The 22,581-nt window shown below is 51.3% G+C and overlaps 1 protein-coding gene and 1 long non-coding RNA gene across 2 annotated transcripts; one reads left to right on the forward strand and one right to left on the reverse strand.

The window, feature by feature from the left end:
* The first annotated feature begins 787 nt into the window (after positions 1 to 787).
* On the forward strand, positions 788 to 14,950 carry IL10RA (interleukin 10 receptor subunit alpha). The gene is made up of 7 exons (XM_047752180.1): positions 788 to 948; positions 3,049 to 3,163; positions 3,839 to 4,023; positions 5,179 to 5,348; positions 5,965 to 6,112; positions 8,304 to 8,425; positions 12,405 to 14,950. Exons 1-7 carry the CDS (start codon positions 882 to 884, stop codon positions 13,326 to 13,328), a joined length of 1,731 nt encoding a protein of 576 aa, XP_047608136.1. The 5' UTR covers positions 788 to 881; the 3' UTR covers positions 13,329 to 14,950.
* On the reverse strand, positions 7,541 to 11,124 carry LOC125110705 (uncharacterized). Its single transcript, XR_007130695.1, has 3 exons — positions 10,986 to 11,124; positions 10,634 to 10,746; positions 7,541 to 7,778 (listed from the first exon to the last, which is right to left on the reverse strand). It is a non-coding gene; the product is annotated as an uncharacterized LOC125110705 (long non-coding RNA).
* Positions 14,951 to 22,581: the final 7,631 nt, after the last annotated feature.

Here is a 22,581-nt window from a genome sequence, read left to right on the forward strand (position 1 = left end):
GCTTCCCCATATACACAGTCTGAATCATGTCACCACCCAACAAAGGTGAAGCAGCCAGTTTGTCTGGGTGCCCTGATATCTCCTGATATCTTCTGGGTGCACCTGGAGTGAAGTTTCAGCTGAGCCAGTTGACAGAGGTGATGAGTGACTGCTGAGGTTTACCCAGTTTTCCCTGAGTGCTATTATCCAGCAAGGAAAAAAAAAAGCTCTAAACATGGGATTTCAGGCAAATGAGAGAAACCAAAAAAGGCTGGAAGATGTCATAGGCGCCCCTTCCAGAACATTAAGCAGGTGGAGGACTGCCTATTTTACTGCTGGTTTAGCTCAGACCTCTATACCAAAGTACTCTGGCAACACCAAAACTCACACGTGTCCTCTCACACTTCCCCCGAGCGCCTGGGATAATCTCCTTCCCCAACTCCAAGCGGCCATGGATCCTAAACCTACTTGTCCTTACCTGACCGTCTGTTCTGACACCCTCACCCCACTTTCTGCGCCCACAGGGGCAAGGCAGTCCCGAACCCCCTGCGCTCAACACACACACACCCCTCCGGGCTACCCAGACTGCTTTCGCCCGCTGGCACTGGTCGTTCCCAGGGGTGAGCGTTGTCCCGCACCCACCCCAGGACAGCAGGCACCCGCCCTGCCCCTGTTTCCTCTCCACTGGCCTGAGTTGTCCTCGCTCGGCTGCTGCTCTGGCTCCCCGACGCCGCGGCTTGTGGGCGTGGCTCTCGAGGCCCCGCCCTTTTGAGTCAGCCCCGCGGGGGGCGGGCGGGGCTGGTGACCCGAGCTTTCAGTCTCAGCTCAGCAGAGCAGCGGCCGGAGGCGCGCATCCCGGCTCCGGCTTCTGCTCCCGCTCCGGAGGATGAGGCGCTCTCAGGATGCTGCCGCTCCTGGTAGTGCCGCTGGCGATGTTCCTGTGCCTGCTTCTAGGCTCCTGCGCGCACGGTAAGGATCCAGGGTCTAGCCTGGCCCTGCCCTCTCTGCGCCCGCCACGCTCCTTCTCCCACCCGTCGTCAGTCACCCCTACGTTGAAGTTCTGTGTACCACGGAGAACCCCGTCTGGCTGGCCCTTGCCGGAGAGGGGCTCCCATTTTCTCCCGCCTCCCCTGATCTCCCTCATTCTGGCCAGCCTGGGTCTCAAGCTCGCCCATTGTGAAAGTGGAAGAGGCTGAGATTGATGGGGGAGTGGGGAAGTGTAGGTAGAGAAGTTAAATAACCCCACCACCACCACCGTCCACCCACCTCCCTGTGAGTCATAAATTTATCCTCGGCTTTTTTCTGCTTAAAATGCTGGGACCGTTTCTCCCTCTGGGGAATTACTTTGATGTCAGCCTGAGTTTACCTTCCCTTAGCTCTCTGATTAACCCCTTGCTGCTCCATGCCATCTCACCCCCATCTCAGCTCTTATCTCCCACTATCCCCTGTCACCCCCATCGGATCATCCATTCTCCTTCTTTAGCCTCTAATGCTCTGGCCCTGCCATCTGCCTCCCTCCTCCCTACTGCTACCCCTTAGCTGTCCTAACCCAGCCAGAAAGTTTCTGCAACTGAGAAGAGCAAACCCTGGAGAGAGAGAGAGAGAGAGAGAGAGAGAGAGAGAGAGAGAGAGAGAGAATGAAAGGGTGGGGAGTTGGAGGGACCAGGAGCAGAGGCAGGGAGAGCAGGTCCTGAAAGCACTTCTACAGTGACGCCAGAATACAAAGTAAGACATGTGGTCACCAGTCACATGACCGAGAGCTGGAGTTGGGGACATGCAGCCCAAACACCACAAAGACCCACTGCATTTTTTCACTTTCCATCTAGTGTTTTGAAATCGAGACATAGACTTGAAGATCAAAGACAGTACAGGAAAGAAAGCAAGGGACAGGAACAGATGTGCTTACTAAGTGAGAATGACAGAAAAAAAAAAAAAAAAGAAAGAAAGCATTATTAGAAAGATGAGAAGCTGGAGTACAAGGGAAGCCTGGGAATCACTGTCAGAAGAAGAGACAGTAAGGGATCAGGGAGGAGAGAAGAAGAACTGACTGTGGGTATTGGCCTAGACCTTCATTGCCCTTAATCGGCAAGACTCTTAAAGTAGATGTACTTATCACACATTCTTAAAATGAGAGCACAGGTTCAGCGAGGTTTAAATAATGTCCCCAAGTCACACTGGCAAGTACTAGTTTGAGGTTCTTAAAGTTAGAACTTCCCATGGGGAATGGTGTGGGGGTGGGAGGGGAAGACAGGAGATGGAGGTGGGCATTGGTATTTAGTATCTCACCTTGGAGCCAAGGGTGTCAGCTCTTTGCAGGAACATCCTCAGCCCAGTCTAGAACCAGGACTGCCTGTCCTCACATGCCCTGTGGCTGGGCAGCTGGCTCTGGTAAAGCCCTCCTCAAAGCTGGCGAATGGGGCAAGCCCTCAGCTTGGGGTTCCGTGAAGAGCAACAGATAGATGCCAAGACACAGGGTATCTGTGTACCCAAAGAACTCCAGAGAAGAGGGCCTGGGGTTAGGGCAGGGGCTGAAGCCAGAGTGGGGCCAGGTGTGGGGCTGGATCAGAGACAGGCATTGGGCAGAGCCAGGGACTCTCTCATCTGAGAGCTCATGGTGAGCCTGCCTTAGCCCTTAGCCCCTGCCCTCTTGCCTGGGATTTATCTTACCTTGCTTGGCTCTCCTCACCCAGCAGCACTTCTGCTTCTGACCACAGACAGCACAGGACAGTGATTAAAGGACACGCACTAGCTCTGGGATCAGACGCCTTTGGCTTCAAGGGCCCACTTTACCCCTTACTATCCCCATTGGGCCTGGGCAAGTCACTTGACCGCTCTGAGCCTTCATTTCTTTTCTGGTAAAATTGGGGTGATCAATGTCTTCCTAGTAGGACTATTGTAATAATTAAATGAGACAATATATGTAAAGTCCTTAGCTGAGTGCTTAGCTCAAGGTCAAGTGCTCAGTAAAGGGGAGCTATGAGAATGCTTGCCATCATCATCAACTCCTCCCTGAGGGAGGGGAGTGGGCTCTGCTGGCTCCAGTACTGACACTCTTCTCCCTGCGGACAGAACTGCCCAAGCCTCCATCTGTGTGGTTTGAAGCAGAATTTTTCCACCACGTCCTCCATTGGACACCCAGCCCGAATCAGTCTGAAAGTACCTACTATGAAGTGGAGCTCCAGAGGTAAGCAGAGGGGACGATGGGGAAAGGAGAGAGGTGGGTGAGGGAGTGGGTGAGTCCAGCCCCTTCTACCCGCTTGTTGCTGAAGTGCCACCAGGAAGGACCCTGGCACATACCCATCAGTTGACAAGTACTGATTGAGTCTCGTATGTCCTGAGCAGTGTGCTGGGAGCTCTGGGGTGAGAAAGCCAAGGTGTTGCCTTTACCCTCAAGATTTTTCCATCTTATTGGGAAAACAGGAAAAAAGCATCCATAAGACAGTTGGAAAACAAGGAAACCCTGAGGACTGCAGATGGAGCTGGGAGAAGGGAGGAAATGGGCTGTGTTGCAGGGGGTCGCAAATCTTCCTGGAGGAGCTGGGATGTGAGCTACTCATGTTCCAATCTAAGGAACGAGGACCCCTTTTTTGTTTTTTCGAAAGGGTATTAAATCATGTATTGGTTACCCATGCTTATGGATGATAAATAAACTTCATTCCTATCTGTAACTTTATCTGGTACCATAATTCAGTTTAGATACATTGCATAGGCTATGCCAACAATTGGGATGCCCTGGACTAGAGGGAATACCCTGAGTGCTGTACCATAAGAGCTCTCCCCTGGCCTCTTGCTTCCCTCCTGAAGGAGGTATGTCTGAGCATAAGTTCCCCTCCTAATGCTTCCCCTAATACCTCCCCAGGTATGGAGATAAGCCCTGGAAGCCCATCCCCCATTGTAGCCAGACCCTAATGCTGTCCTGTGATCTCACCATGGAGACCCTGGATCTGTATCACAGCAATGGTTACCGAGCCAGAGTCCGGGCTGTGGACAAAAGCCAGCACTCCAACTGGACCTCTTCCAACACCCGCTTCTCTGTGGATGAAGGTGCTTCTCCTCCTCTGGGCCTAGAACATGGTCTCTTCCAGCCAGAAGCTCTAGTCTGGAACTTATCTCTCTGTTCCCATAGCTTGCCATGTCTGCCAGGCTTCCTGGCCGGGGACCTAGTTGCCCAAACAAGCTTGAATCAGGATTTTGCAGGTTTAGATGAAAATAGCCAAGTCGTTCAAGATTTAAAAGGGGGAGTTTCCATCCTGGCTCAGCAGTTAATGAATATGACTGGCATCCATAAGGACATGGGTTCAATCCCTGGCCTCACTCAGTGGGTTAAGGATCTGGCTATGCCATCAGCTGTGGTGCAGGTCAAAGATTCAGCTCAGATCCTCTGTTGCTGTGGCTGTGGTGTAGGCCGGCAGCTATAGCTACAGCTCCGATTCGACCCCTGGCCTGGGAACCTCCATATGCCGTGGATGCGGCCGTAAAAAGCAAAAAAATAAAATAAAATAAAAGGGAACTGGAGTTGTTTATCCTCCAGAAGAGAAGTCTTGGGGTGAGTTGGGGGTGCATAGTCACGAGGGTCAGGTCTATGTACTTTTAGGGTTCTGTGAGAGGAAGTGAATCCCTAAGCGCTCAGCATAGGACAGCAAGCAGTAGGCAGAATTTGGACCAGATCCTCCCCACTTTAGGACTGAAATTCGGCAGTCAGGATGTGAGGCTTTGGAGCAGGGAGGTGCTCCTGAAGCAACATTGGGAGTTTCTCTCTGCAGAGACTGAAGGCAAGGCTAAGCCCCAAACTTGCTGGGAGTCTTTGATTTTGCAGATCAGGACTGATCAGCTTTATTCATGGGGCAGGCCTGCTCTGCAGAACGCAGGATCAGAACAATGCTCTTGGAGGTCACTGGCTCCCAAACGCCGGCCCGCAGGCCACTCCTCCACTGGCTGCAGAACCAGTACCTGAGGAGTGTGTTTAAAATAGTTATTTCCAGGGCCCAGCTTCTAAAATTCAGGTTCACTCTGCCTTGTGTGGGCCCAGGCATCTGTGTTTTTAACCTGCTCCCCAGGAAATCCTTAGGCTCTGCTAGGTTGGGAAACCTGTGGTCCAGGTTTCAGGGTGGATAAAGCTTGACCCTGGAGGCCAGGCATGGATGGGGCGCCCAGGCCCTCCCCAGCCTGCAGGCCTCATGGTTCTGTCTCTCCACTCAGTGACTCTGACGGTTGACAGCGTGAAGCTCGAGGTGCACAACGGCGTCATCTCAGGAACGATCAAGCCCCCCAGGCCCAAGATTGCCCCCGCAGGTGATACATATGAGACCATCTTCCACGACTTCCGGGAGTATGAGATTGAGGTTCGCAAGGTACCAGGACCCTATAAGGTATGGGATTTCCCAGGGCCACACCTCCCCGTCCCCTGGGCTGGAAGTGCTTTTTTTGTGCACCCCTGGGGACCTCTGCCCACAGAGTTGAGAGAGGTTGGGAGGGGAGAGGAGATGGCCTCAGCCTGCAAACCTGTGTTTCTGCCAGGTGGCAGGGAAGACAGTGCCTACTAGGTGTAGGGCAGCACAGGAAACATTTTATAACAATTGTTTCCAATCCCCTTGCTGGTAGAGGTGTTGTTCCATTTTATAGGTGGGGAAGTGAGGCTCCAAGAAGCAACGTAAATGCCCAGCACATCCCCCCTAAGTGGGGGGATCTGGATTCTGCAAACTCCCCCCTCTTTCCCTGCCACTACAGTTGAGTCCAGCCCCTCTTCTGGGAAGGTCCTCCATATCTATAAACCCCCTCCTTTTCTCTTTTAGTACAAAATAAATCATAGTGACCACAGAGATCTTAGGCTGCGCTGATAACTCAGGGTTTGTTATCTTAGAAAAAAAAGGGCATTGAAGCGGGTGGACCTGGAGCATCTCTAAAGGCCCCTCCAGCTCCCCGATTCCCATGCCAGGGACCAAGGCATTAACATTGTGTTCATTGTGATGGCTGTGTTCGTTTCAGTTCAAAGAGAAGGTACAACATGAAAACTTCAGCCTCCCCATCCTGAGAGGGCTGGGAGAATTGTGTGTCAGGGTGAAGCCGTCCATCATCTCCCGAACGAACAAGAAGGTCTGGTCCAAGGAGGAGTGCATCGTGCTCGCCCCCCAGTGTGAGTCTTGGCAGGGCTGCTGCATGGGTGGGAGGGAGGCAGGAAGGGCTGCTCACCCCCAAAAAGCACCTGTCTTGAGGGCTGCTTGCTGATGACACAGGGCATTGTGCTAGGCGCACATAGCTCTCCATCCTTTTGTGCCCATTTTAAAGGTGAGGAAACTGAGGCTCAGTACCTATGAGCAACTTCCAGGGTATGGCCACAGATCCAGGTCTCCCAGTCCCGCAGGCACTTTCACTGGAGCCCAGCTGTGCTCCTAGGACCCCAGCCCCACCCCACTCCAGGCCCTACTCCCAGTCAGCTGTGGTGGTTCCTGTTTCTTACATTCCTCTGGTCTCTTTTTTTTTGGAGCTGAGGGCACCAAAGGCTTCTCAGAACTACCCTCCCCCACCGTGAAAGGAAGCAGAACTGAGCTGACTCCTCTCCATAGCTGCAAAAATCAACAAATATCGGGCCAGGCTCTCAGTCGAGTGCTGGGAAGGGGAGGGAGGGAAAGGGATATGGTTTGTGAAGGCTGTGGTCCTGGCCACAAGGATCTTACAGTCTGGCTGGGAAGGAGTGTGAACGGCAAAAGCTGCATCTAGCAACTTAGCACAGTGTCTATCAAGTGCCCAGAGAATCATGGGAGTGCCCTCGCAATGTGGGCAGCGTCCAGCAAAGACCAGAGGAATTCCTTCCTTTTCTACAGTATGTTTCAGTTTATGGCAGACACTCACAAGCTCATTGTTGTTAAAGCCTCACTCACCTTGAAGCAGAGTAAAGCACTATCCATGTGCCAGGAGGCTTAAAAGCATTTTCAGGAGTTCCTGCTGTGGTGCCGTAGGTTAAGAATCCGGCCGCAGAGGCTCAGGTCTCTCCAGAAGTGCCAGTTCAATCCCCTGCCCTGCACAGTGGGTTAAAGGATCCTGCGTTGCCACAGAAGCTGTGGCACAGGTTGCAGCTGTGGTTCTGATTCAATCCCCAGCCCAGTAACTCCATATGCCACAGGTGTGGCCATTTAAAAAAAAAAAGATTTTTAGCATTCACTCACTGTTATGGCAATAGATTTGTGTATAGGTCTGGGTTCAAATCTCAACCACTTTACCTCTTATGAAATATATCTCATTGGGCAACTTAACCTTTCTGGGCCTCAAGATGCTAATCTATAAAAATAGGGACGATAATAGTATTTGCCTCCTATGGTTGTTATAAGGATCAGATACCATATAAGTACAGTTGTCCCCTTCCCCGATCGGAGGGGCCTACGTTCCAAGATCCCCAGTGAATGTGTGAAAGCATAGATATATTCTGTTTTTTTCCTATGCATATGTACCTATGATAAAGTTTAATATATAAATTAAAGAGAATTTTAAGAAAATGTCCAAATGGCCAACATTGCTACTCATAACACGTTGGGACCATTAAGAAGTAAAATAAAGTTTACTTGAACAGAAGCATCAGATATCACGACGGTCCATCTGATAACTGAGATAGCCACTAAGTGACTCAGGGGCAGGATCCGCTGGACAAAGGGATGATTCACGTCCCGGGGAGGCGGGTAGACACAGCGGGACAGTGGGAGATTTCATCACGCTACACAGGATGGAACACAGTTTCATGTATGAATTATTTCTGGAGTTCTTCCATTTGCTATTTTGGGGCTGCAGTTGATCACAGGTAACTCAAACTGCGGAAAGCAAAACCACAGACGAGGGGTGACTGTCACAAAGGGCTTGGTAGCTGAGAGGTACTGCCTACTTCCTGACCATCTATGAGGCAGGCACCATCATTGTGCCCATTTTATAGCTGGTAAAACCGAGGCCCAGAGAGGTTGAGTCATTTGTCCATAGCCTCCCAGCTCATAAGTGGCGGATCTGGGATTTGAACCCAGGTCTGGCTGCTCCCAGGACCTCCCATCTTACCTGTTTTACCATCCTGGCTCACTGCTCTATATGCCATTGTGTGAGGTGTGTGCAGAGAGCTGGAAGCTCTCTCGTGTGTCTAGCGAGGGAATCCTTCAGGGAAGGGAGGCCAGCAGGGATTCCCAAGAACCCAGACATGGCCTCAGAGTTGTGGCCTCCGTGTTGCCTGGGGGATTGGGGTCACTCAGTCACTCACTGAGAGGCTCCTGAGAGTGGCCATGGGATCCCTGGGGACCGCCACTCCATGGACCACAGATCACAGAGACAAACCCGTCTCTCTGGGCCTGCAGATTTCACTGCGACCAACCTCAGCATCTTCTTCACCTTTGTCCTGCTGCTGTATGGAGCCCTGGCCTACTGCCTGGCCCTCCAGCTGTACGTGCGGCGCCGGGGGAAGCTGCCCACCGTCCTGGTGAGTCTCACAGAGAAGCCACTGCTACATCCTTCCTGGCCCCCCCAGGACTCTGTAGGAGTCAGGGACTGCCCTCCCGACATTCTCAGAGGCAGCTTGGGGGTGGAGGGAGGACTTTGCTTGCCAAGCTCAGTGCCAAGAACATTGCCTTCTAGTGGTCCAGAGAAGACACTGGGTACGGAGTCATTGCACACACCCCCACATCATTCTTTCACTGTTAGGTAATAATTGGCTATGGACCAGCCCCTTGGAGTCAGGTACAGTTATTATCTTCACTTTGCAACCAAGGAGACTGAGGCTTAGAGAGACTGTTCCGTGCAGGGGAGCCCACAGCCAGGAAGAGTCAGGGCCAGAGCCCAGCCTTTCCCAACCCTAGAGGCTGGTGATGGGTGCTCTGGGAGAGGACGACAGAGGGCTGGTGTCAAGGTGGGAGGGGACAGAGTGGAGAGGTGATGCTGAGGAGGGCTTCTCAGAGAAGGCCAGCACCTCCGGCCCATCCTAGAGGGTCTCCTTTTACCACCCAGGGCTGACGAATACTGCGTTTATTCAGCCAGCCTCCTAAATGCAATTTGCGACATTGAGCAGCATTTCCAAACCTCAGCCCATCCATGGCCCGAGATTCAGACTGGACCAAAGATGGCCCCACAGCTGACATTCCTGTGCTGGTCCAGGACTTGGCTGGAAGGGTGGGCTCTGTCAGGGAGTAGGGGCCCAGGGAAGCTCACAGCTGGAAGGAGTCCCTCCACAGAGACCCCAGGATCTCCAGGAAAAATGAGAGAGGAGTTCCCATTGTGGCTCAGCAGCAACAAACCTGACTAATATCCATGAGGATGCTGGTTCAATCCATGGCCTCACTGGTGGGTTAAGGATCCAGAGTTGCTATGAGCTGTGGTGTAGGTCACAGATACGGCTCCAATCTTGTGTTGCTGTGGCTGTGGCGTGGGCCGGCAGCTGCAGCTCCGATTCGACCCCTAGCCTAGGAACTTCCATATGTCACAGATACAGCCCTAAAAAAAAAAAAAAAAAAAAGCAAAAATAAATGTAAATAAATAAGTAGGTAAGTAAGTAAATAAATAAAGGGGAGAGACAAAGACCCTCTGAAATGATTTTGAATAAGAACTCCCAGGATGGGGATGCAGGGGAGAGGTGAGGGGTGGGGCTGCCTGGTGAGTGCACCCCAGGGCCTACCCTCAGGGGTGGGTAACAAGAAGTGGGGGGTAGTTCCCATCGTGGCTCAGCAGCTAACAAACCCGTCTAGGATCCATGAGGATGAGGGTTCAATCCCTGGCCTTGCTCAATGGGTTAAGGATCCGGCATTGCCATGAGCTGTGGTGTAGGTCACAGACAAGCCTCAGATCTGGCATAGCTGTGACTGCGACGTAGGCCAGCAGCTGCAGCTCCAATTCAACCCCTAGCCTGGGAACTTCCATATGCCATGGGTGTGGCCCTAAAAATAAATAAATAAATAAATAAAGGAAAGAAAGCAAGCAGAGGGGGTGGGAGAGGGCTGGTCCTGGTACTCTGGATGGGAGAGTCTTGCTTGGGCTGGAGGAAAGGCATCTGGAAGAGTGAGGTGGCAACTGAGCTGCCGTTACTAAGCCCCTACAACATGCAAACTGTTGTGTGGAAAGCAGCTGAGTAGTGTGGCCACTGGCCCCAAAGGGCTTGATTCCTGTCTGGTAGGGCGGCCCACATATGAACCATTAACTTTAATGCAGGCCAGTGAAATAGACATAGACGAGATGATAAGCAGCCTCTGAGGGTTTTGCTTGCTTCTGTATGTTTGGATTACAGAATTGAGTTGTCCGTGGGAGTTTCCTCCTCCTCAGGATAAATCCAGCTCAGTTTCTTTCCTCTGATGATCATGGTCATAATTAACTCTATACGTAATTGTGCACAAGGGCTTTCACAGGCACTGGCTTCTTCTCATCCATTAGCTGCTTTGATTTTTCAATAGCATGTATATCTGTACAACTATAAATAGAGTAAAACCCGTTGAATTATTTTAAAAAATGTATCAAAGGAAGCATTATTGAACAAGTGGGGGTTACACATTAGGACAGTTAAGGACCAGTCCCAGGTTTGTTCTTTGCTGCTGTGTGACTGCAGGCAAATCATTTAACTTCTCTAAAGTTCAGTTTTCTCCTCTAGGAAATAGAAATAATGGTTATTCTTTAGAGAATGATTGGAGAGTAAAATTCAACTCACCAAGTGTGTCTGAGTGCTTTCTCTGTACCAGGCACTGTTCTAAGTACGTTACGTGCATGAACCACAACATGAGGAGGCGGTACTGTCATCATTTCCATTTTAAGGAGGAGGAGCTGAAGGACAGAGAGGATAGGTAATTCAGCCAAGGTGACACAGCTGATAAGAGGCAGAGCTGGGATTTGAACCCAGGAAGTCTGGTTCCAAGATACATATTCTTAATCACAACCTATGTGATATCAATAGAAACTGAACCAGTAAGAGCTGCCTTAGAATCATCATGTCCAAAGGGAACCAGGAATGATGTGCAACAGTGAGTCAGTTAAGTCAGTCAACAAACCTTAGGAGTGCTTACCTTGTGCCAGCTCAGTTTAAGCTCTGGGAACAAAGTGGCCAACAAGACCAGATGGCTCCTGCCCTCCAGAAGCTTCTCTCCTGTTGGGGATGGGAAGTGAATATATGTATATGTGCACGTGGGGGCACAGAAGACAAACAAAAATAACGCCTGAAACTAAGTGCTAGGAAAAAATAACCTAGGCTGATGGGAAGAGAGTGTCTAGAGCACTGCTTTAGCAGGGGTGATTGGGAAAGCCTCTCTAAGGAGAGGATATCTGAGCCAAACCTGAATAATAAGGATACAGCCATACAAAGGCTAAGAAAAGAGTATTCTAGCCAGAAGAAGCAGTCTGTGCAAAGGCCCTGCAACGGTGCTGCACTGATGTGTTCTGGAGCAGAAGGAACACCAGTGTGGCCGGTGCAGAAGAGCAAGGAGGAGAGGGGTGCCAACTTCCCTGGGACTGTTGGCAGTTAATGGAGAGCAGGACCTCCTCCACTGCTAGTTCTGTGCTTGTTGTGCTGTCTCATGCTGCAGCCATGCTGTGTTGTGTGGGTCACACTCAGGGAGTGGAGAAATGAACTTGGTATCTCACATCCGGCATTTTAAAAGACAAAGTGGGAGTTCCCATCCTGGCTCAAGGGTTAACAAATCCGACTAGGAACCACGAGGTTGCGGGTTCGATCCCTGGCCTTGCTCAGTGGGTTAAGGATCTGGCGTTGCCGTGAGCTGTGGTGTAGGTTGCAGATGTGGCTCAGATCCCGCATTGCTGTGGCTGTGGCATAGGCCAGCGGCTACAGCTCCGATTCGACCCCTAGCCTGGGAACCTCCACATGCCATGGGAGTGGCCCAAGAAATGGCAAAAAGACAAAAAAAAAAAAAAAATTTAAACAAAATTTAAAAAGACAAGTGAACAGAATGGGACAGGACAGAAGGTGATAGATCACGGTGCATAGGTTCTAACAGTAAATACTATTTTGTGAAATTGGTTTTAGCTATGTATTAGTTATATATTTATGGGCTATTTCTATGCAGGTTATTACAGAACACATTTCTTACTGGGGGGGAACACATTTCTAGATCCCGATGGGGTCCAGCCTGCTCTCAGGTTTGAGAAGCACAACTGATGGAGCCACCTAAGGCGAGTCACCTTGCCCTGCGGTCCCTCTGTCTGTCTGTCATTCTCCCTGAGCTCCGAGAACACAGGTTCTTCGGTATCTGGCCTGAGTCAAACCGAGAATTGCAATTGGAGGAGAACTCAATTCTGAAACAAAACAAAACAAAACAAAAAAAAAAAACAAGGGTTCCTCAGTTCATCCAGACTCCGCAGTAACCCCCTCTGTCGGATCAGTGCCTCCTGGACCTGTGTACCTGGTCACCCTGGGGTGGCTTCCTGCAAGTGGCCCTCTTGCCTCTCTCACTCTGCTCTCTCCTCCTCAGGTCTTCAACGATCCCAGTCCCTTCAGCCTCACCGGCCGGCTTGCCCCCTCGGAGACTCAGGATATCATCCACCCCCTCGACGAGGAGGCCTTCCCCAAGGTGTCCCCAGAACTGAGGAACTCAGAGCTGCACGGCAGCACGGACAGTGGATTTGGCAGTGCCAAGCCATCCCTGCAGGCGGATGAGCCCCAGTTCCTCCTCTCTGCCCCCAACCCTCAGGCCGAGGAGACTCTGGGAACGGAGGCGCCCCTGTCGCTGGAGAACAGCTGCAACAGTGGTGGCAGCAGCAGTACCGACAGCGGGATCTGCTTGCAGGAGCCCAGCCCGAGTCCTGGCACAGAGCCCAGCTGGGAGCTGCCAGCAGGGAGCAACAGCCGGAACCAGGATGACAGTGGCATTGGCCTGGTCCAGAACTCTGAGGGGAAGCCTGAGGATGCTCGGGGTGGCTCAGCTGTGGGCCACGCTAGTCCCCTGGGACCTGAGATGCCGGCAGAAGACCCAGCCGCAGAGGCCTTCCGGGGCTACCTGAAGCAGACCCAGTGCACAGAGGAGAAGGCAGCCAGTGCCAGCGGCCTGGAAGAAGAGTCTTCCTCAACAGATGGCCTCGGTCCCAAATTCAGGACGTGCCTGGAGGCTGAGGAAGACTGGCCTCTACCAGCCTTGGCCAAGGGCTACTTGAAACAGGACCCCTCAGAAATATCTCTCACTCCCTCAGGGGCTCCAGCTAGACAGTGGAACCAACCAGCTGAGGATTGGCCACTCCTGCACCTGACCAGCTGTGGTGACCTCGGAACATCTGGCTGGAGCTTTGCCCATCATCTTGCCCCTCTGGACTGCGTGGAAGCCCCGGGTGGTCTTGTGGGCAGCTTTGACTCAGACCTGGTCACCCTGCCACTGATCTCCAGCCTGCACTCGAATGAGTGACTCAGGCTGAGGGGCTGCTTTCGATCTCAGCTGTACCCTGCCTGGACCCAGAGGGGGGGCCCCAGGAGACAGAAGGGAGGCACCAGGCTTTCCTGCAAGCCCAGTAGGGCTAAGCGCTAGCCAGGCCCCACAGGGGTCCAGGCGGGAGGACACTATCCCACTACCCCAGCACAGGGTACGTGGGTGGCATTGGCACGATTTGCAGACGGGGCCCTGCAGACTCTGGCAGAGGCGAGACGGGCAGGACAGAGGCCTCCTGCTCCTTGGGACTCTTTCTGTATTGTAAAGGATTATTCATGCGGGGAATCATGGGGTTTTTTGGAGTTGTGGTGAGGCCACTAGGCTGAAGTCAGCTCAGAGAGCCAGGCCTCCTCGCCTAAGCCAGCCATGTGTCAGGGCCTCCAGCAGCATGGAGGTGGGAGGATGGAGGCTTCAGGGCCTGGCTGCAGGGGCTGTTTCCAGAGGGAAAGGAAAGAGCAGGGGCCCAATGGGAGCTGAGCTCTAGAAGGGGGCTTCTGGCCCAGAACCCATCTCTCTGGAAGCGCCCTCCTTCCAGCAAACAGAGCGGCATCTCCAGGGGCCCTTACCTCACTCTGCTGCCCCCGCCCCCATCTTGCTGACAGTACCAGAGAGAACACAGGTGTTTGAATGGGTCAAAACTCAGCCCTCCAAGTAATCTCTGGGCTCAGGCAACACCTCATCCACCCAAGACGGTGAGAGTTGGGACCAGCACTTGTGTTTGTTGCTGATGTCCAGCTCGAGGACAGGGCACTGAGCTGGGACCTCTGTTCTCCCAGTGGTCAGTTGTGTGACCTTGGGCCAGCCGCTTCTCAGAGGGCCTCAGTTATCCTATCTGTGAAAGGGGGACATGGTCTATGTGGTGGCCTCCATGCTGGATATTTACCAAGCTGGCTGCTGGGGTAACATCTCCAACCCCATCTGACCGTGGGCTGGGAGGAAGCGGACTGTGGAACCCACGTCTTCACAGAGCCGGCTTCTTTCCCCTGCCGAGAGCTCCGATCTAGCAGGAGTCCATGGCATCCCGCTGAGAGAACTGCCCAACCCTGGCCCGGAAAGGGGGCAGGTGAGAGCTCTCCCTCTCCACAGTTTGGAATCTGTCTTCAAAGCCAGTTTACAGTGCCTGGGCAGGGAAGCTGGGAACGGTGACACGGGTTCTGTCCCCCCAGTTATCCTTGGCCTTTCATTCTCCACGGCATTCTGGGACTAGACATCAGGCCCAGGGAATCCAGCCAGGAGCCCCTCCACTCTGCCAAGAAGCTCGTTGGTGCCAGGCTCAACTCCCTCAGTATTTTCTTGCAAGGTTTATTTATTGATTTTGTTCATTTATTTATTGAAGAGGCAGCATATTTCAGGAACCCAGGCAGTCTCATTCCAACTTCACTCTTTCTAGCCATGCAACCTTGGGAAAAGCACTTTTCCTCTTCTCTTTCTTCATCTGTGAAACCGGAAGATGTTACCTGGCTCGTTTCATTCATAGGAACGTAGATGTGAATATAACTTGAACCCAAAGCTCTGTAATTGAGTGATGTGTGTTTTTTCTTCTAATAAATTGTCAGGGGAGTTCTCTGAGGGCTGAGTAGGTTAAGGCTCCTGAGTTTTCACCCCTGTGTCTCTCATAAGTACTGCGGCACCGTTCGATCCCTGGCCTGGGAACTTCTGCATGTTACGGGTGTGGCAAAAAAGAGACAAGCGGGAAAAATGAGAGAGAACCTGAAATAAACATTGCAACTCTCATTTGAAAAAACAAATCGTCAGGACCGCAATAATCTCGGGAAACCAGTCAGGTTTCTGATGACTGCAGCAGTGGCTAGTTGGAGGCCTCAAGTTGTTGATGACGGAAAATGATAATGCGTTAGATGTGTGATGTCACTTTAAGGTCCCAGGACTGAGAATTCAGCCTCAAGCCAGGTGTAAGTCCTCATGCGGACATTTGTCGATGACCTTTGGCAAACTTCTCATCTTCTCTAAGTTCCGGTTTCCTCACCTATAAAATGGGAATAATAATTCCTCCTGGGGATGTCAGGAGGTTTAAATGGGATCACACATCAAGAACTTAATTAGCCGAGTGTGTGGTGGTCTGTGCATAGGTAGCTGTCACTGGCTTTTAAAGCTGTAAAAGGAAACAGTTTTTCTTGGAAACTGGGATGAAAATGAAAGTGATCGTGAAAATATATGTAAGTATATAACACAATTGCTGAAATGGTATGTAAGGCAAGATAACGAATGCAACGTAATGAGGATGTAATGTAACGAAAGAGAGTGAAAATGAGAGTAGGCAGAGGGTTCTTTAAGAAGATCGAAAAGGAAAGAGTCGAACGTAAAACAGTGTTTGGGATGTGAATTCTCACAACCTGCAAAGAGACCTCGACCGTCCCTTCCTTCCAGGAAGACAGCAAACCAGGTGTCCCAGAAGCCCGGCCAGCTGCTCCCCTCAACCTGGAAGCGTGTCCCAGGGGTGCTTCTCATAAGCGCGGAAGCCATTGACATGCAGTTCTGAAAGCAGCCTGCTCCTTCCACGAAAAGCCACACGTGGGTTTGGTGCTCTCCCCAAGCTCAGCCCAGTGGGTGGAACAGACCCGGGGCTTGTGGTCTGAGTCTGGGGGAGACCTTGTGCTTTGCTGCAGCCTGGATCCTCCAGGTGGTGGCCGGGAATGCAGCGTCTCCTTCCCCCATCCCCTCGCCCTGTGGTCTCCAACGCTGCCTCTCCCCTTTGACGCGGAGAAAATAACCCCTTCTGGGGAAGCGCTGATTCTATCATCTTCAGAGAACTTGACTAATCTCATGCCATTTTGTTTTTTTTTGGGGGGGGGGGAACCTGCTCAGACTTTTGCCCCGAAGGCCCCCTTGTCAGATTGGTAAGGGGGGTGACGTTGGTCGCTTTCTCCTGGAAATGAGTGTTGGAGCGGATCCCGCCACAAGGCAAAAGCCTGGAGGCGGGTTGGAGGAAGGCTGGCTGAGACGTGGACCTGAAGATTCAGACAGTAAGAGGACTCCTCCTCCAGGAACCAGGGCCAGTTTGGGTGGAAGAGAGCAAGCAGGGAGTAGCCGAAAGGAGAAATTGGAGTCCAGGGATCCAGCTCTGGCCGCGGGCCTCCCTTCTGTGGGATGAGTGTGCGTTTGGTCTGGGTCTCCTCTACTTTCAAGCTGCTTTCCAACCGCCCAGCACAGCCAGGGCCATGGGGGAGACAAAGGGTTCCTCCAAACAGGGGCAGGACACTGCCAGGCTTCTTGGGAATTCCGCTTAAAGTCCCCCAGAGAAGGCCCCGCTCGTCTTACACTGAGGAACCTCCTTCGAGGGCTTTTCCAGGCTGAGGGATGTGTGATTCTGCCTTTCTGTGAGCTAACGGAACTTCCTCTTAGTAAGGAGGGAGGGGAAATGGGCCAACATCGACTGAAGAGGAAATTCTATTGAACTGTGTTTTCCCAAGTTTGTAAATAGCTATAGTCAAAGAGTCTGCCTGGTCTTCCCCCAGAGATCTCTATCCCACCCACCCCACCCCACCCCACTCCCAAGGCACATGGTCACAGAATACACACGACCCCCTGAAACAGTCCCACCCATTGCACTGAATGGAGCCCACAGAACAGTGCAGAGGGAGGGTCTCTGAGCCCCAAATGCACATGGCAGAGATGCACATGGCTGTTGCCCTGCCCACCTGGGCACACTGGTAACCCTGTGAGGTAGTTCAAGCAGTTAGGGTTGATTTCATCAAACCCCAATCTAGAGGACACTAGGTACTGGAAGGCGTGACTCATCCATTTCCTGCAGTGCTTGTGGCTTTGGGGTTTTCTTTTAAGGCAACTCCACAAAGTTTTTATTAATCACATTATCATTTTTATTAGTGACCCACCACACCTTTCCTCACTATCAGCTTGATCTTCACCTCAGCTCCCATAAACATTGGAAAACGGTAAACACTGACGAAGAAGGGTTGGGCGAGGTGAAGTTTGTTTTCGTTTGTTAACTCTGGTCAATGCACAAGGCATGAGTCAGAAGGGACCAGGCAGAATGCAGGGAGAAGTGGTTAGAAACATTCATTGTCAGCATTTCATTGCTCCAAGAAACGTATTATTGAGCATGTACTATGTGCCCAACATGGCACTCAGTCCTGGGCCCAGAATGGTGAATAAAAGGTGCACAGCTTCGAGGAGGGTGCCGTCTGATCCTGAAGATCATCATCGAGTTAATTAACAGACTAACAAATCTACTTTTATAATCAGTGGTAAGTGCCATGAAAGAAACAGACATTCCACACAAGGGATGGAGGCAAGAGGCTGAGAAATCGAACAGGAGGTAGTATTAGTCAGCTCAGGCTGCTGTAACAAAATGTCGTAGGCTGGTTGGTTTCAAAAACATCCAATGATTTCTCACTGTTCTGGAGGCTGGGACATCCAAGACAGTGCTGGCAGATTCGGTTCTTGGTGAAGGCTCTCTTCCTGACTTGCTGATGAGGCAAAAGACCTCACGTCGGCCCCTTCTCGGGCTCCTTACATGGTGGGATGGGACCGGGGGAGGGTTGGTAAACGAGCTCCGGTTTCTCTTCCTCTTCTTATAAGGACACTTTTTCCACTTATAAGGGCTCCACTCTCACAACCTCATCTAACCCTAATCACATCCCAAAGGTCCTACCTCCTAATACCAGCACATTAGGGGTTAAGGGCTCAACATATGGGGTCAGGGGTGGGGGGACAGACACAAATATTCAGGTCATAACACAGGCATAAATGATAATCCAATCAAAATGACAATATTGAGCAGGGACAGTGGGAAGGGAGAAGAAGCTACCGATTCAAAATATTTTGAAAGGAGAAATGGCAAGACTTGATTGCAAGCTGGAGTAAGAGAACAGGAATCAGAGGTGCTAATCAAACTTGAAAGTGGATGATGGGAAAAGTGAAATATAGCCTTGGAGGGGAGACATGGGCATGGGGGAAGAGAGATGGTGAGTTCTGGCATCAATATGACAAGTCAGCCAAGGAAAAGTTCTCCAGCAGTTGGCAAGGCAGGCCTGGCACAGAGTGACAGCTTAGAGCTAAGGATGAAGATGTAAGAGGCTTTGTGCTGTGACCCATAGCCCAAGGTGTGGAGGTGAGGACACAGGGGTAGAGAAGACCCCCCAGCTCCCAGCAGCCAACATATAGTTAGAACGCTCACCTGATGACCTATCTCGAAGAAAAGCAGGCTGCCGTTCCTTTGCTCTCAGTCATGCCTGTGCTTGGTACATGACTCACAGACCTCAACCAGGAGCCTCCCTGGTGCCATGTTGTTCCTAGGACAATTGCAGCCCATCACCAGCGTGCAGTTGATCCGTAAAGCTGGTTAGCACTGGAGTAGGCACGAGGAGTGCTGGTGAAGACTGGTACATGACACCACACCTATATACCTCTACCTGCACAGGGAAGGAGGGGATGGTAGAGATTGAGGCCTCATCATGGCCCTGAAGAGAACAGAAACATTCTTCAGGATCCTGCTACCTAGCCACGCCAACCCTGGCAGTATTCTCTACCCTCCCCTTTCGACCTTACCCTCTACTCATCCCCCCAGGGCAGTTTCTCAACGTATTACCTGCATTCAAACCACCTGGGGGTGCTTGTCTTCCTAAGCTTCTCCCTGAAGCTCAGAATTTCCAAGACTAGTTCCCAGGGCCTGCTTACTAAACAAGTTAAAAGTGATCAAGTTGCAGGTGGTTCCCATATACATTAAAGTTTGAGTCACTCCTTTGGAGAATAACTTGATTTGCTGCTTGTTCTATCAAACTCCACCCTTCTCTCCCCACTGCCACTAGATGGTGTCACCCAGTCCATACCTTGAAATGCCTTCTGGATGCTGATGACTTCCAAATGCCCCAGCAGGACTTCCCCCTATACCTCCATTTGGATGTCTAGCATACATCTCAAAATTATAATGTCAGCAACAGAACTCGACTCCCTCCCACACTCATTCCTTCCCCAATCTTCTCCTCCTGAGTAAATGGCATCACCCTTTACCCAGTTGTGCACAGTAAAAACCAATAGTCAGCCCTTCACAACCCACAGGTAGGTCCTATCAACTCTACCTTCCAAAGAGATGGTGAATCCAACACTTGGCACCACTCCCACCTGATCGTCCCAATCAAAGCCATTATTATGTCTCACTTGGACCACCGTTTATCCCCTTACTGTTCCTGTTTCTACTCCTGCTCCCTTAACCTAATCCAGTGTGATTCACACAGAGTACCTAGTCTAGTAGTACAGTAGCCCACATGATATTTATGAAATTACGACTCAGGTGATGTTATTGCCCTGCTGGAAGCCCTCCCCTTTGCTCTTGGTCCAAATGATGAAATCCACATGAGCTGGTATCTGCCCACTCTCCCCTTCTCCTCTGCTTCAAGCTAATTTCCATCTCAGGGCAGTGGTCCTCATTCCCTTCTAGGTCTTCTGCATTCCCCCCTCATTTTATTCAAGTGTCTCCTCAACTGGAGCCTCCTGGGAGAAGTCTTCGCTGAGCACCCTGTAAGCATCCTCCCATCTCTAGTCCGTCCCTCCATCCCCAGCTTTTTTCTTTCAGAGCACTTATCATTATCTGAAAGAGTATGATCTATTTATATATTCGCTCATAGTCTGTCTCTCCCAGTAAAAGATCTGGGAAGGCGGAGACTTTACCTCTCTTGTTCACCCCTACATCCCCACAACCTAGAGCACAGAGTAGATAGACACTCTGCATTTGCTGAAGAAGTGAATGAGCAAGTAAATAAATCAATCTACACTTAACAGTATAAGGTGATAAGTGCTGCCATCGCCTAGATTGTCCCATCCAGAAGCAAAGCCTGATTCAAGGACGTGTGGGCAGGTGGTTTATTTGGAAGGTGATCACAGGGAACAAGACTGAGATACGAGGAGAAGGAAAAGCCAAAATGAAAACACATGGCCACGCTGGTCGTGCTGGTCCCACTGGGATGTTCCTCAGAGTATATAGAGGCCTCTTCCAACTCTCCCCTGAGCATTGACAGGAGAAGTCCTGATCTGTCAGCTCTTTAACTCCACTGGTTGAAGCTCCCCCAGGGATGTTGACCCCTCTGAACCCTCGCACTGTGTGGGACCCCCCACCCCCACTCCCAGGACAGAAGGAGCCAGGAAAGCAAGTGACGTGTGGTGGGCACAGGGGAAGAGAGCTGTCCGGCACAACATAGGTTGGAGCCCAGTCAGAACTGGCTGGAATCCGAGGTGGATCCAAGAGGACGTAAGGGGTCAAAGAGGCATCTGCTGAACGTGCTGTGAGGGAGATCGCACAGGGGTCGTAGCGGGGACATTTGGTCCAGCTAGAGTGTTCAATGCACATTTGCTGGACTGAATTGAAAGGAGTAAGATTTATTAAATTATGCACACCGAGATTGAGAGACTCTCCCCAAACTTGAGATATTGTAAGATCTGAGCCCACAATTCAAACCTGGGGCAAAGAAACCATACATGTCACAGAACAAGCACTGTGTGGCATGATGCAACAGAGTGAAGGAAGCGAGACACTCGGGGGAGGCAGTGTCTATCAGCCCACTCAGGCTGAATGGACCGGTCCACGGGCAGGCTTCCAAGGCAAGGTGGTTGGTCTGGAGATGCCCCCAAGGGCAAACGGGAAGAGCCAACAGTCCTAGGCAGTGGAAAGAATGCTCAAGAGGAGAACAGAACTCAGGAGACCTGCCGTCTACCCTCACCCAGCTCAATCATATCATGTCAACCCTGGGACTCAGTTTTCTCGTCTGCCAAATGGAGAGAGTAATCTTCAGTCAGACTCTTCTCATGAATGCGCTGTCACTGAATGGATTATATTCAGTACTCATTTGCTATGAGCTCTCAGAGAGCAGAAACTCCTCCTCCACTACAGATTTCTCTCTGTAGTGTTCACACCCAACCAATGGCAAAGGCACAGCGTAGGTGCTCAGTACTTTTTTTTTTTTGTCTTTTTGCCATTTCTTGGGCTGCTCCCGCGGCATATGGAAGTTCCCAGGCTAGGGGTCTAATCGGAGCTGAAGCTGCTGGCCTACATCAGGGCCACAGCAACGCTGGATCCGAGCCACGTCTGCAACCTACACCACAGCTCACGGCAACACCAGATCGTTAACCCACTGAGCAAGTGCAGGGATCGAACCCGCAACCTCATGATTCCTCGTCGGATTCGTTAACCACTGCGCCACGACGGGAACTCCCCTCAGTACATTTTTGATGGATAAATGGAGACATGAACGAAATGAATTTCCTCACAGGGAAAAGCATATGATCGAGGTTGAGGAAGTATACTATTCAAATATGACATGGCCCTGGTGATAACAGTAGCCTGAGGCTGAACAGATATTTGGGAGACATTAGACTGAGCCGAAAAGAAAGCAGGCTGCATGTGAATTTTATTGTATTCTCAGGCTTGTCATCTTCTTGGTTTAGGCACATTATACCGTGATTATTCCCTTCTCTGCTGTTTTCGCCCTATGGCTCTTAGGTGTTGGAGGGACTAGGGGCTGCAGACTAAACAGGAAGCCTAGATCGAGGGGATGTGGTCAGGAAGCAAGGCAAAGGGCCATGGAAACTTTGAATATGCAGCCATTCACCCCTTCTGCAAGCATTCATTGAGCACCTGTCATGGGCAGGCCCTCTGGGAATACAGCCAGCAACAAGACACGATCCCTCTCTTCCTTGGCTCACCTCTGCAACACACACACCATGCTCAGAGGTGTCTCTGCCTACCTCCTCCCCTCCCCCAGCACTGTGGAACTGAAGTCACCCACACTCTGAAATAGCCTTGCAGCAGGAAGGGACCTCAGAGTCCTCAAGTCCAATGGCAGCCCAATACAAGCAAGGCACCTGGGGCCCACCAGCTACTGGGACGATGAAGAGAAGATGAGGCTTCTTCCATTTTCTACCCCTCTCCCGCCCCGTGGCTCCCTGCTCAAGTATGAGAAAACTCCTCCTAGGCTGTGGGGAGAGGGAGACAAGCCCCATGACTCCGCAAGAAAAATCCAAGAGGCGGAGTCCACCAAGGTCTCTGGCGCTGCTCCACCTGTTGTTTTGTTGGTCTGCTGCTGCTCTGGGCAGACAGAACATTCTCACTTCTGGTCCTCAAGTGTGAGAATTCACCAGGCCACCAGCTTCCTGTTTTGTACCAGATCTTCTTAAATATCACGCTTCTAGATGTTTTTGATCACTAAGCAGTTTAAAAAAATATAGCAATGAGAGTCCCATCTGCCCCCACTATGAGGTTCTA

The sequence above is a fragment of the Phacochoerus africanus genome, chromosome 11 (genome assembly GCF_016906955.1).
Source record: "Phacochoerus africanus isolate WHEZ1 chromosome 11, ROS_Pafr_v1, whole genome shotgun sequence".
Classification (NCBI taxonomy): Eukaryota; Metazoa; Chordata; class Mammalia; order Artiodactyla; family Suidae; genus Phacochoerus; species Phacochoerus africanus.